Source organism: Elephas maximus, chromosome 20, assembly GCF_024166365.1.
Source record: "Elephas maximus indicus isolate mEleMax1 chromosome 20, mEleMax1 primary haplotype, whole genome shotgun sequence".
In the NCBI taxonomy this organism is placed as follows: domain Eukaryota; kingdom Metazoa; phylum Chordata; class Mammalia; order Proboscidea; family Elephantidae; genus Elephas; species Elephas maximus.
In genome coordinates, this window is record NC_064838.1 from 51,237,143 (window position 1) to 51,250,539 (window position 13,397).

The window sequence follows — 13,397 nt, forward strand, 5'->3', positions numbered from 1 at the left end:
CCCCAACATAAAGAAAAGAAAAATCCTCACAACTGGACCAATGAGTAACATCATGATAAACAGAGAAGAGACTGAAGTTGTCAAGGATTTCATTTTACTTGGATCCACAATCAACACCCATGAAAGCAGCAGTCAAGAAACCAAAAAGATGCATTGCATTGGGCAAATCTGCTGCAAAAGACCTCTTTGAAGTGTTGAAAAGCAAAGATGTCACCTTGAAGACTAAGGTGCTCCTGACCCAAGCCATGGTGTTTTCAATTGCCTCATATGCATGTGAAAGCTGGACAATGAATAAGAAGACTGAAGAAGAATTGAGGCCTTTGAATTGTGGTGCTGGAAAAGAATACTGAATATACCAGGGACTGCCAAAAGAACAAATCTGTCTTGGAAGCAGTACAACCACAATGGTCCTTAGAAGCAACAATGGCAGGACTACATCTCACATACTTTGGACATGTTATCGGGAGGGATCAGTACCTGGAGAAGGACCTCTTGCTTGCTGAAGTAGAGGGTCAGTGAAAAAGAAGACCCTCAATGAGATGTATTGACACAGTGGCTGCAACAATGGTCTCAAGCATAACAAAGATTTTTTGAGGGTGGCACAGGACCAGGCAGTGCTCTGTTCTGTTGTACACAGTGTTGCTAAGTTGGAATCGACTTGACAGCACCTAACAACAGCAACCTGAGAGATATTGGTCTCTAGATTTTTATATGCTTTTTCTGGTTTTGCCATCGAATAACACTGGCCTCATAAGATGAATTAAAGTGTTCCCTCTTCTATTTTCTGGAGGAGATTGTGCAGAATTGGTGTTAATTCTTCTTTAAAGGTTTGGTAGAGGTCTGCAGTGAAACCATGCGAGTTTGGAGATTTCTTTTTCAGGAGTTTTAAAATTATGAATTCAATAGCCTTTAAATTTACAGAACAATTCAAATTATCTCTCTCAGGTGAGTTGTGACAGTTTGTGCTTTTCAAGAAATTGGCCCATTTCATCTAACTTTTATTATTTACAGTATTCCCTTTTTGTCCTTTTGATGTTTGCAGGGTCATGATATCCCTATTTCATTCCTGATATCTGTAATTTGTGTCTTTTTTTTGACATTCCTGCTTGAGGTTTGTCACGTGTATTGAACTTTCCAACGTTTACCAGTTTCTTTGCTTACCATTTTTTACTGCATCCTGTGGCAGGCACTGCTGGCTGCTTTCCCAGTATTCTGTTCTCCTTTCCCATGGGACCTCAATTTCTATTATGGTGGCAATATGCCCTGGTTAAAATATCTTTATTCCTCGCATATCTTTGCAGCTAGGGATGGCCCTGTGACACAGTAATGGCAGATAAGATTGAGGTCAAGCCTAGCAGATGGGGCTTGCCTGTTCCTCTTGCTTCCCTGTCCCACCTACAGTTCACACCTGGGGGTGCAGAGGCCACCATGAGGAGCTAAGGATGGCAGCTGGGGAGACAGAAGGGTAACCTCAAAGAGCAACTGCAGCAACCTGGGCTTGCTAACACAGTAACAATAAACCACTCCTTGTTTAAGGTCCTGTTTGTGGTGGCTGCCATATGTAGTCCTGATTCTCACACAGCCCATATCCCCCTCCTGCCCATATCCTGTTTTATGAGCCCATATCCTGTTCCTGCTGCAAAGCTTTCTTTAGTAGTTCTTTCAGCAATGATCAGTGTGTAGCAAACGCTTAGTGTTGTAAGCCTGAAAATGTCTCTCCTACCCTTTTTCTTTGTAATTGAGCAGACTGACATTTGTTTCCTCAGCACTTAGAAAAGACTGCTTTCTGGTATGTACTGTTGACAAAGAGTGAAACTCATTTCTTTGTAGGTAATGTCTTTTTTTTTTTTTTTTTTTTCCATGTAGCCTGTATGCTTTTCCTATTTATTCTCAATGTTCTAATCTCAACCATTTTCACGAAACCACAGACGTGGTCATTTTAAAAAAAAATTCCAGTTCACAGTCAGTGACTTTAGGTTGTGAATTCTGCATATTTCTCTCTAAAACACTGTATGTGTGAAATTCAGCACATACACCAAGGTGTATAAAAATAAATGTTTACAGAGTAAAATGAATTCCCATCACTCAAGCCAAGAAAAAGAACACTATCAACACCTCTAAGACCTCTTGTGGGACCCTCTCTAAAGCTAACTTCAAGCCTGACCTTGACCACCACCTAGCTTTTCTGAGCCAACTTTATCACCTGTGTGTGAAGCCTTAGAGTATACAGTTTACTCTGCCTGTTTTGGAATGTCATACAAATGGGTCATACTCTATTTTTTCTGTGACTCGCTTCTTTCAAGATCTATCCATGTTGTACGTAGCTATAGCTCATTTCGCTGCTACAGAATATTCTCCTGTAAAAATTACAACTTATTACCACATCTACTTTTGATGTTTGTGTGAGAGTATGTGCTATTATGCGCAATGCTTCTATAAATATTTCTGTGCTTATATCCTGGTGTACATGTTCAACAGTTCTCTAGGACACTAAGAGTGGAATTGCTGGGTCAGTGTGCACGTACTTCACTTTTCCAAGGTGGCTGCATCGGTTAACGTTCCCACGCGTGATGGGTGAGAGGCCCCACTGCTTCACAGCACGCCAGCGTAGCTAATAGACTTCTGTTTGAAAGTCTCCCTTGGCTGACGTTACCCGAGCCTCCTCTGCTTTCTTCTGTTGTGTCTGTGCTTAATAGTGTTTTCAATCTGTCAATCTTTCTGTCTGGGTTTAGGTTTCTCTTTTAAATGGCATCAAACTAAGTTAAAACAAACAAACAAAAAAAAAACAGTCCAGTACATTAATTGTAATTACTGACATCATCAGATTCATTTACTTGTCCCAACTTTTCCTTTTCTCTGCCTTCTTCTGGATAATTATTTCTCATTTCTTTCTTCTTTTTCCACCCCCCGCCCCACCTCAGCTAGTCTAGAAGGTACATACTCTGTTTCTTTTCTCTCAGGAACACCCTAGAAATGTCAGCCTGCCTAAATAAGAGAGTCTGAATCAGGGTCTTTTCTCTCTTCCTGTGTAAGTGTCTTCGAAAAAAACCCAAAAAACAAAAAACGCAAACCCACTGCCATTGAGTCTCAAGTTGATTCTGACTCATAGCAACCCTACAGGATAGAGTAGAACTGCCCCATAGTGTTCCCAAGGAGTGGCTGGTGGATTCAAACTGCTTACATTTTGGTTAGGAGCCAAGCTCTTAACTACTGTGCCACCAGGGCTCCGAGTAAGCATCTGAGAAGCCTGTAATTCCAATCACCGCCTATCCCCTCTGGACTTATATACTATTGTTATTACGTGTTCTAAGTGTCCCTTGCTCTTTTTTTACTCCACAAAACATTTTTGTTTTATAGGGTTAATGCCTATGTAAATTTATACATTCTTCCTCTTCATTCCTTCTTATATCTCAGACTTTCCATCTCGTATTGTATTCCTGCAGTCTGAAGATATCCTTTACAATTTTTTTCCAAAGAACATTTCGTTATTTTTGAAAAGCTTTATTGAGATGTATGTAATTCACATATCATACAATTCACCACACAATTCACCCATTTAAAGTGTACAATAGCTTTTAATATATTCACAGAATTGTGCAACCATCTCCACAGTCAATTTTTGAACATTTTTATTGCTCAACCTAGAATTTCTTTTAGTGAGAGTATGCTGGTGGCAAAATCCCTGCTTTTCTTGTACTCCAAAGATACTTTCTCTGGGTATAAAATTCTAAGTTGACAGTTTTCTTTTAGCACATGGAAGGTGTCATTCCAGTAACAATGGTTGCCAATTGAGATGTCTTTCAGTTCAATTGTTGCTCCTTGAAAGGTAATGGCTTTTATCCCTGACTAATTTTAAGATCTTTTCTTGCTCTTTGTGTTCTGCAATTTCATTATGTCTTTAGGTATGTGATGGTTTTGAAACATGTCCACAAATTCTGTGATAGCCCTCCCTTCAAAAGATGGAGCCTAATTTTTCTCCCTTTGGGTGTGGTTTGAACATAGTGACTCGCTCCTAACAAATAGAACGTGGCAGAATATTCCTTCCAGGACCAGGTGATAAAAGGCTCTGAAGCTTCCTCCTTGCTCTCTTGTTCACTATGGTGGAAGCCAGCTGCCATGTTGTGAGAACACTCAAGTATGCCCTATGGAAAGGTATATGTGGCAAGGATTGGAGTCCTCCAGCCAACAGCTATGCGAATGAACCATCTTGGAAACAGAGCCTCCAGCCCCAGCCAAGCCTTCAGATGACTGCTACCCCAGGGAGCATCTTAACTGCAACCACATGAGACCCTGAGCTAGAACTACCCAAGCTAAGCTGCTCCTTAATTTCTGACCCAAAGAAACAGAAATAATAAATATTTTTTTAAATTTAAATATAAGTTTAAGTTTTGTTATACAGAAATTGATGATTAATACCACGTAGGGAAAAATTTTAAGTAAATTTGCTTACTGAGTTTTAAACGTATAAAAAAGTACACAATCATAAGTGTACAGGTCCATGAATATTCACAAAATGAATATACCTAATTAATCACCACCCAGATAAAAAATCGTAACATTTGAGTGTAGATTTCTTTTAATTTGTCCTGCTTGAGATTCACTGGCCTTTGTGAATCTGTGGATCGGTGACTTACTAAATTTTGGAAAGTTCTCAATCACTGTTTTGCCAATAGTGCCTCTTCATCGTTTTTGCTTTTTCCTCCTAGAACTCCAATCACAGGCTTTGCGGGACCTTCTCACTCTATCCCCTCCCATGTTTCTCAGCCTCTTGTTCATATTATCGATGTTTACTCTGCTTAGCTGCATTCTGGGTAATTTCTTCAGATCTAGTTTCCCACTCACTCTCTTCAGCTGTGCCTAATCCACAGACACAGTGTTTTAAATTCCTATAATAATATTTTTTCTTTCCAGAACATGAGTTTGGTTCTTTTTCTAATCTATTCCTATTCTGAAGACTCTTTTACTTCTTAAATCATTTTGAAACATATTTAAATGCTATGACTGACAATCCTCATGTCTGAACTCTTCGCAAGTCTGATTCTGCTATTTGTCTGAAGTCCTTTGCTCTTGGTGCTTTGTTGCTTTGTGTAGCTGGTGAATTTTTCTGTAAGCTCCTCATTTTTCTTGGCACTTTATCAGTGAGAAGTCCTTGAGATGAATAAAGGGTCAACCGAGGAGGACGTGCATTTGTCTCTATCAGATGTCTACTCTAAATTCTGGGCTTGAGGTTTTTTATGTGCAAACTCACAGGTGGGCTGGCTTATAAACACAATTTCTCAGGGGAGACCCTTTTCCACTTGACTAAGTGGCAAGATCCAATTTTCCTCTGGGATGCCAGGAGAGCAGATTTATATTTATCCGCACAGGATGCAGCCCCTTGGGGACTCAGTTTTATGGAGGGTTCTCCGACTAGGACCTCATTTTGTATAGGTCTTTAGCTGTCTTGACCCCAGCCATCAAGGACCCCAAAAACCAATGTTCAAGTTTACCTGGTCTGTCAAATGCCCTCAAGGCAAAGGCCAGGCCTCCATTTCTGCTGCCTCTCTTACTTTTTTGCCCACGTATTCCTTACTTGCTTGCCAGCTCACTGCTGCATTTAAAAAGTTTTCGTTGTTGTTATTTAGTTGTTTGCAAAGCGAGGATCAGTTCAAGCACCTATTTTACCATGATGCCAGTAACACCAATAGTCAGCCATTCCTTCTTCAATTATCTTCTCTCTCTGGCTTTCTTTTCCTGGAAAGAAAGCTATTGTCACAGTTCTCAATCTACCCCTTCTCTCCCTCTTTGTCTCTCTCTCTCAACTTTTGGATGACCTTCTTAGTTTTAACTTCCAACTTATTAATTCCTTCTTTAACTAAGTTATTATTTAACTCTTCTAAAGAGTTTATTTTAATGACCATACTCTTTATTTCTAAGATTTCTAATTCGTTCTTTCTTATGTCTAATCCCTATTCTTGAGTTATGCGGGCCAGTCCTTCTTTAATCTCTCTGATGATAAAACAAATGTTCATTTGAAAGCCTTTTAGGGTGTTACTGTTTCAGTTTCCTCAGGTATAAATTCTCTCACTTGTTGAGGTCTTAGAATTCTTGTTTAAGGAACTGGATTTTCTCATGTGCTTTGTAATTTTTGTTTGAGAGCCCATCATCCATGGTAGTTTTTTGTTTTTCTCTCTCCCTATAGGAAAGTTTCAGAAGCCTTGGTGGCACGGTGGTTAAGCGTTTGGCTGCTAACCAAAGGGTCCGCAGTTCGCATCTACCAGCCACTCCTTGGAAACCCTATGGGGCAGTTCTACTCTGTCCTATAGGGTCACTACGAGTCGGAATCAAATTGACAGCAATGGGTTTGGTTTTTTTTTTTTTGGTCTATAGGAAAGTTTTAGGGCACTTAGGGTTTTAAACTCAAAAGCAGGCCACTCATTGTTCTCTGAGATCTCACACTATAGGAATAAGCCTACTCTAGTCCTAGAGCTAGTATTAAATGGAAGCCCAGCTGTCAGTCACCAGGTGTCTGCATCTCTCCTTTGTTTACTCAATCCCAGGTGCAGACCTCAGCTGTGCAGGGGCAGCCTGGCTCCAGTCCTGACAACTGTGAGCTTGCTTGGTCCTTGTCCCTTGTGGGAGTTAGAGTCCTGGCTTTGTCCCATTGCTTGCTGCAGTGGCCAGCCACCTTCCACTTCAGACCTCACTCGTAGCTACAAGTTTCTGCTCCTTTTCTACATAGGAATCACCTTTTGGAAGTAGCTAAATAATAAAGCATTTTATTGACTGTGTGAGGATGTTGGTCTCTGTGCATGCACTCACTCCACCTCCCTGACCCAAGTTCTCAGCACTGTCCACGAGAGCTGGGCCACTGTGTACCTGGAATACAGCACAGAGGGAAGGGCATATGGGATGACTTGGTGGACAGAGGACTTGGGTACTCCCTCAGCTCCACAGTCACCCCTTCCCACCCCAAACGGCCCAGATGATGAGCTCACTTCATCTCTGGACTCACTGGGATAGAATGTACAGGTCTGTGCCTGAAGGCTTTCTGGGTACCACACACTTTACTCACAAAGCTGGACAGTGACCGATGGTGAAAACTGTGGAAATGGGGATGAAGTACATGCCCTTCTGAAGCACTTCACACAGAGGTTTTGCTTATGAAGAGGCTGGTCGGGGGGCGGGGGGCGGGGGGTGGTGGCAAGGGCAGGAGGCTCAAAGGGAACCCTGAATGAAATGGAAGCATGTAACCATCCTGGAGGAGATGAAATTCCAAATGATTACAGAAACCTAGAGCCAGAGATGATGTGGGCTGTCAGTTGCCCTGGAGAGTCAGCTCCACAAAGGGGGCTACTGGGCCTAAAGCCACAACCTTGGGGACCCAGGAACGAAGACCACAGCTGAAACCCCAGACAACACCCCAGTTTGTACCAGAATGTGTCACCTCTCCCTGTATGGGGCCCTGTCCCAGGGAAGCCACCATCTGACTGGCTGAAATAGGGAGAGAAGCTGCTTGGGAGTGGACAGGGTAGGAAAGGGACAGCGTAACAGGCCTCAAATCTGGAGCAGCGTGGAGTTGAAGCCTGCCAGGGCACAGAGCATACCTTTCACAGGCCCTGCCTCTTCCTTTTCCTCCTCACTATGAGAGGCTTCACAGGGGAACAGAGCAGGAACATCTCCAGGCTGTCCCACAGACCACTGCAAGGCCTAGGCCAGACTGTATCAGTCATCCAAGGGTTTTGAGATCACCACTGCTGACCAAGGACCAGCCAGGACCTGGACTCAAGTCAGCCCAGGGTGTTCCTTACTCCTCCAGCCTCAACATGCCCTGCCCAAGAGAGGGCTTACTTGTATTAAGCGCTGCCTCTGCCCTGGCTGGAGCCCTGGTGGCTCAGTGGTTAAGCATTCAGCTGCTAACCAAAAGGCAGGTAGTTTGAATTCACCAGCTGCTCCTTGGAAACCCTATGGGGCAGTTCTATTCTGTCCTATAGGGTCGCTATGAGTCAGAATCAACTCAATAGCAATGGGTTTTTTTTTTTTTCTTTCATTTTCTGTCCTGTCTTGGGACCCAAACCCACAGCAATCCCAGGGCCCAGGAAAAATTGGATAGGTTTCTGCTATACACAGGGGTTTGCTTGTCTCTATTTCCAGATACAAAAAAAAGTTTGAAATACATACATATGTATATATACACAGGCACAGCCAGAGTCACTGCTGGCTCCACCCCTGCTCAGAGTGGTGGGGACCACCCAGAAGGCAGGGAGCTGACCTCACCCCATGGGGGGTTTCAGACCTGATGAGGCAGGGAGTCACTGTTCTGAAGTCAATCCAGAGGTGATGGCAAGCCCAGCCCACCCCTGCCTACCTACAGGGCAGGTCTGACAGGCGGGTCAGGGCACAGGGCACACCTCAGTCGGAGTCACAGGCCTCCGGTTCAGCAGTGGCATCCACTGCAGAAGCCAGGCTGTCCTCCTGGCCTTTCAGTCTCTCACCTGGGAGAAACAGCAGACAGAAGGGGTGGGGAGAGGCTCTGTGCTTGGCCACCACCCAGAGGACAGGGACCCGCCTTGCCCAGCCCTGCACTTACGGATCAGCTCAGCAATGGCTCTCTGCGTCCGCTTTTCTAGCTTCTCCAGCTTCTTGGCCACATCTCTCTTGAGGTCCCTGGAGCGGGGAAGTAGGGTGAAACCAGAGGCTTAAGTCTGGCTTGGATGTGGCCTTAGCTCTCTCCCCACCTGCACTAGGAATTAGGAATCACACTGGCTGGCCTGAGGGACTGCCCTGGGGAAGAGGCCAGGACGCTCCCCTCTTTCCCTGTCTGCACCCTGGTCCAGAACCCGCGTCAGCCATCTTCTCATTCTCACTGAGGTGGTGGGCTGGCACCACAGCCCCACTAACACAAGGTACTGAGCCAAGGTGTGCAAGGGTGCATGCTTCCCTGGGAATCCTCTTGTCTGGCTCCCTCGGTCACCATGAGGGAGCGACTTTCCCTGGGCCACTGTGGGCCCCGCTCCTCCTCTGGCCACGTGCTCGCCTCTGCCACCACAGGCTTCCAGAAGTGCACATGTACTCAGTCTGTTTCCTCTGGCTCTAGGTTTCTTAGGACACACAACCTGTACTTTTGTTTCATCAAATTAAAACACCCTCAGCTGATGCTGTACTTGACACAGTGTCAGACTTCTCAGAATTACAGGCCAGAGGGATCTGATCCCTCCCAGCCCACATGGCGTCTCTCACCCTCTTTCTCAGCTCATTCACAGGGGAACTGGACAAGGACGAACATCCCCATTTTACAGATGAGGAAATTGGGGCCAGAGGGGAGCAGGCAGAACTGGGACAGAAACTCATGTCTGCCCTTCCCACCATCCTGTCTCCACCCTGTGGATCTCTGAGGGCAAAGGTTCAGCCTTGCTGAAATTGGGCTCTCTGGGATGAGGAAGGTCCTCATCCTTCTAGAAAGGGCTTCTTGAGGGAATGGCCATTCTCCCTTCTGCCTGAACCCCTTCCCCATGGCCAGCCCCTTCCGGCCTTTCAGATCTTGGCACTCATCTCATCCCCCATCACTTCCCTCTTGTCCCTCCATTTATGTCCTTCTCAGCACTTATTTCAGACAGTAATTATCTTGTGTAGCTACATGTCTATACCGTCAGTCCCCCCACTGTGAGGCTGGGAAGAGCCTGGCCTGGGGACCATGCCTAGCACCAAGAAGCGCCCAGTCAGCCTGCACTAACCCTGCCCGTGCAACACTCACCAATCAGGCTTCCGCGGGGCAAGGTTGGCCAGGTCCTGGGGAGGAGGAAACATATGTCAGGGGCTGGAGGGGCCTGGCCCCAGGGGAAGTGGGAAGGTAGGGGACAGACGTGAGAAAATGAGGAAGCAGAAGGAGAAGAGGAAGCAGGGAGGTGGGAAGGGAATAAAGAAGTGGAGAGAAGGAAGGAGGACAGAGGAAGAGCAGTCAGGGAAGGGGAAAAGGGTACACAGAAGCAGTGAGGGAGAACAGGGGACATCCCTAGGCACTTACCACTTCCTCAATGATAGGCTCTGGCTTGGCGGCCTCCAGCTGCTCCTTCACCTTCTCTTCCACTAGAGGGGGCAAGACAACAACGGAGGCCTTTTGGAAAGGAGCTGTACACTCCACAGCCATACTGAGGCCACACGGGAGGGGCAGAAGGGGCCAGATGCCCTTGCCTCCACCTCTCCCCTCAGCCCCTAACCAGCCAGAGGTAAAGCCCCTACAAAGACCACCCTAGAGAAGGGGCCTAGGTTTCCCAGATGAAGGCAATCCCTTGGGGTGAGGTAGAGACAGCAGGAGGCACTCAGCTGGAGTAGACAGAGCCCTGACTTCCAGTCAGGAAGGAAGCATGGACGCGGACACTGACGCTACTCTCAGCATCAGACTTCCCAACTATAAACGAGATGGTTGCCTGGATATATCTAAAGTTGTATGGTTTTGTGAAGCGCCTTGTGGACTGGCTTTTCCTATAACCTCCAGGGGGCTCCTCTGGGCCTTGGGCTGACCCTGGCCAAAGGTGGCTTTTCTCCCCATCCACTTTCAGGTGTGTGTTCTCAAGACCAGGAGATGGCCACCTTCTGACTCCACCCAGCTGCTGCACAGCACAGCAGGCCTCTGGGCAGTCTAGGCAGGAGCGCCCTGCCCCTGTAGAACAGTCTCCAGAGGGGGTCTGTCAGGGCACTAACAACAAGTCTGGGCTCTGTGAGCTCTCCCAACTCAGTTGTACCACATTCCCTCAGGGTCCTCCCTGCCCTGCCTCACCTCCCTCCAGCCACAGGTGTGAGTTCCAGGCTGCCTCCTGGCCCTGAGGTGTGAGACCAGCTCCCCATTCCTTTCTCTCTTGCCTTATTGTCCCCCACTGTGCCACTGCCCCCACCACAGTGGTGCCCAAAGTTTAAAGCAAGTCACCTAGGAAGCGTTTGAATCTCAGGGGTGGGGGAAGTGCGGAGAAGCAGACTGGGATGCGGTCAAATGCGGAATGTTATTTTTTTTTACAAGGTAAATGTATTCATTTATTACTCGTACAATTAAGAACTGATAACAAAAATAAAACCTAAAAACTGAGAGTATCTCCAGGGCTGGGATCTACATGATTAAGAAGCTCCCTGGCATCTCTGGCATGGATGGCTGTGGACAGGCCAGGGGCCAGCCTGATGCTCCTGGTTGCTGTGCTGCCCCCCAGGCTGGCCCAGATGCTGCCCCTCATCCCATTGCTGGACCATTTCTCCCCATCATTTGTGCTCTGGTGCTGCCAAGCCTCAAGCCCAGTCTGCCTGCCCACTGCTGAGTGCCTGAATGGTTGGTCCTCCTCAGGGTCTCTCACTCTAACCCACCCAGGGTCCACAGGACCCATTACCCTGTTCTCCTTCCCAAGAGTCCCAGGGCCACATCCACTTCTCAGCCTAGAGGGCCCTCTGAGGGGTATGGTCTCTCCTAGAGCCCTTCTCCTAGAGCTCTCCTAGAGCTCTCAAACTCAGGGCCTGAGCTGGGCAGAGTGGGCACAGCAGGCCTCTCCAGCACCCTGACAGCCTCTCTGCTGTCGCCAAGCCTATCTGTGCATCTGCTGTGAGACGGTGACAGAGGGCTTCCCGGAGGCCCGACTTCTGGCCCTGGCACTGCCAGTTATTCTCTGAGGTGGATGCGGCTGACAGTGCCACAGTGGAGCGGCAGGCCACCTACCTGCGACTGGTTTGGCCTGGGGCACCCTCCTCTTCTTCAGGTCCTCATCCTCTGGGACATAGTTCCGCAGCCTGAGCTCCCTACAAGGGCAGAGAACAAGCAGAGGTGAAGTCAAGTATGTGGTATCGTCTCATTCACCCTATACAACTTGCGTGTCTAAATGATTAACCCACACGAGCTGGTTACTTCCAGCTCTCCTTTGGTCTCTCTACAGATGGCCTGGTGAAGGGGGCAAAGTGTGGGACAGAAGCATCATTGGGACAGGCCTCCCTCTCTGAGCCTCAGCCCTTCTGCCCTCCAAAGGCCCTGCCTGGCTGATAGGATTTTGGTTCTCTCCCATTGGCTGGCTGTCTCTCCTCGATCATCTCCACCTGGCAGTTAAGAGAACTGAGGGTCAGAGGTGACGCCATTTTCCCAAGGTCACATAGCAGTGGTTGCAGGGCCTGACTCCAAGTCAGGCTGTGCTTCTGAGCCGAGTTACTCCTAAAAGAGGAGGTCAACGATCCTATCCCCAATCCCCCACGCCCAGCCTTCTCCTAAGAGCCTCTGTGCCCTGGGGCCACTGCCAAGCAGTCCCTCAAATATGGATGGCAAGGGTCTGGGTGTGCTGGGTCAGGCATGTGAGGTGGTGAGTGAGGGAGAATGACGTGTGGACAAGGCAGGCAAAGTACTCAGGCTTCACGGGGGCACAGCTGCTTACAGCTAGTGAGGATGTGGAAGGACTCCAGGAGGAGGTGGCACCCAGGCCTGAGGCCAAAGAGGACAAAGTCAAGGCACAAAGCAGACGACAGGCTCACCCCACAGGACCCAGGACTGCTGGGAGCAGCAGATGAGGGCGCTGAGGACAGGCAGGACGGAATGCAAGACTGAGAGAGCCTCTGGCCACGTGGACGGTGTGAGAACTGCATAGCCACCGCAGCAAGAGGTCCTTAAAATGCCGAGTCCAAGACTTCTGTGAAGGGAGAGGAGCCACGAGGGACCAGAATCACAAGAGCCCATATGGGGGACCTGGGGCCAGTGAGCATGTTATTTCCCTCTCATCTCAGTCTCCTTAGGCAGGGCTGTCTCTGCCAAGGGGTCACTGGGGGCCTCCCTGGCTCAGTGGCTCATCACACCAGAGCTCTGACCTCCAGTTAAGAAGCATGGACGCTATTCTAGGCCTCAGTCGCCCCAACTATAAAAGGAGAGGGTAGCCTATATATATTCAAAGTTATAGATGTGCTAACCCTCACAAGCACAGAGCTTGCCTGCAGGAAGAGGGGGCCCCGGCTAACTCCACAGGGTGGCAGGGAGAGTTCCTGGGGGCTTCTGGGCTAAGTAAAGGCAGTTGGGCAAGATAGACACTGGGACAGACGTGTAGGCCCTAAGGGATGCGGAAGTGGCCCACACATGCCAACCAGGTAAGACTGGAATGTGGGTCTCCTCCTTCCCTGCTTCCTCTTTCAGGCCCTTTCAAGGGCCACTGGCCCCTCAAAAAGTCCCAGGTCTCCAGGGCAAAGAACATTTTCCCAATGGGAGGCCTTCCACAGTGACAGGCTCTACACCAGGCAAAAGCACTTTCGACTCCCCCAGGCCCTAGGAGGCATGTTTTTTCAGAAGGGACAGAGCTGATGTCTGTGGCCATATGGCTGACAAGTGGCAATGCTCTGAACACCGGGCTTTCTGATGCCAAATTCAGTCCCCTGTTCACCAGCTCCACCTGGCCCCGCCCCTACTACACATC

At 47.9% G+C, this 13,397-nt stretch overlaps 1 protein-coding gene across 1 annotated transcript in view; it reads right to left on the reverse strand.

The window, feature by feature from the left end:
• Window positions 1–5,639: 5,639 nt before the first annotated feature.
• Window positions 5,640–13,397, reverse strand: part of CCDC12 (coiled-coil domain containing 12) — a 63,244-nt gene continuing 55,486 nt past the window's right edge. Inside the window, exons 4-8 of the mRNA XM_049862065.1 lie at window positions 11,675–11,754; window positions 10,004–10,065; window positions 9,734–9,768; window positions 8,570–8,646; window positions 5,640–8,474 (exon numbers count right to left, since the gene is read on the reverse strand). Of these exons, the coding sequence (XP_049718022.1) occupies window positions 8,392–8,474; window positions 8,570–8,646; window positions 9,734–9,768; window positions 10,004–10,065; window positions 11,675–11,754 (337 nt within the window). The 3' untranslated portion in view covers window positions 5,640–8,391. The remainder of the gene's footprint in view (window positions 8,475–8,569; window positions 8,647–9,733; window positions 9,769–10,003; window positions 10,066–11,674; window positions 11,755–13,397) is intronic.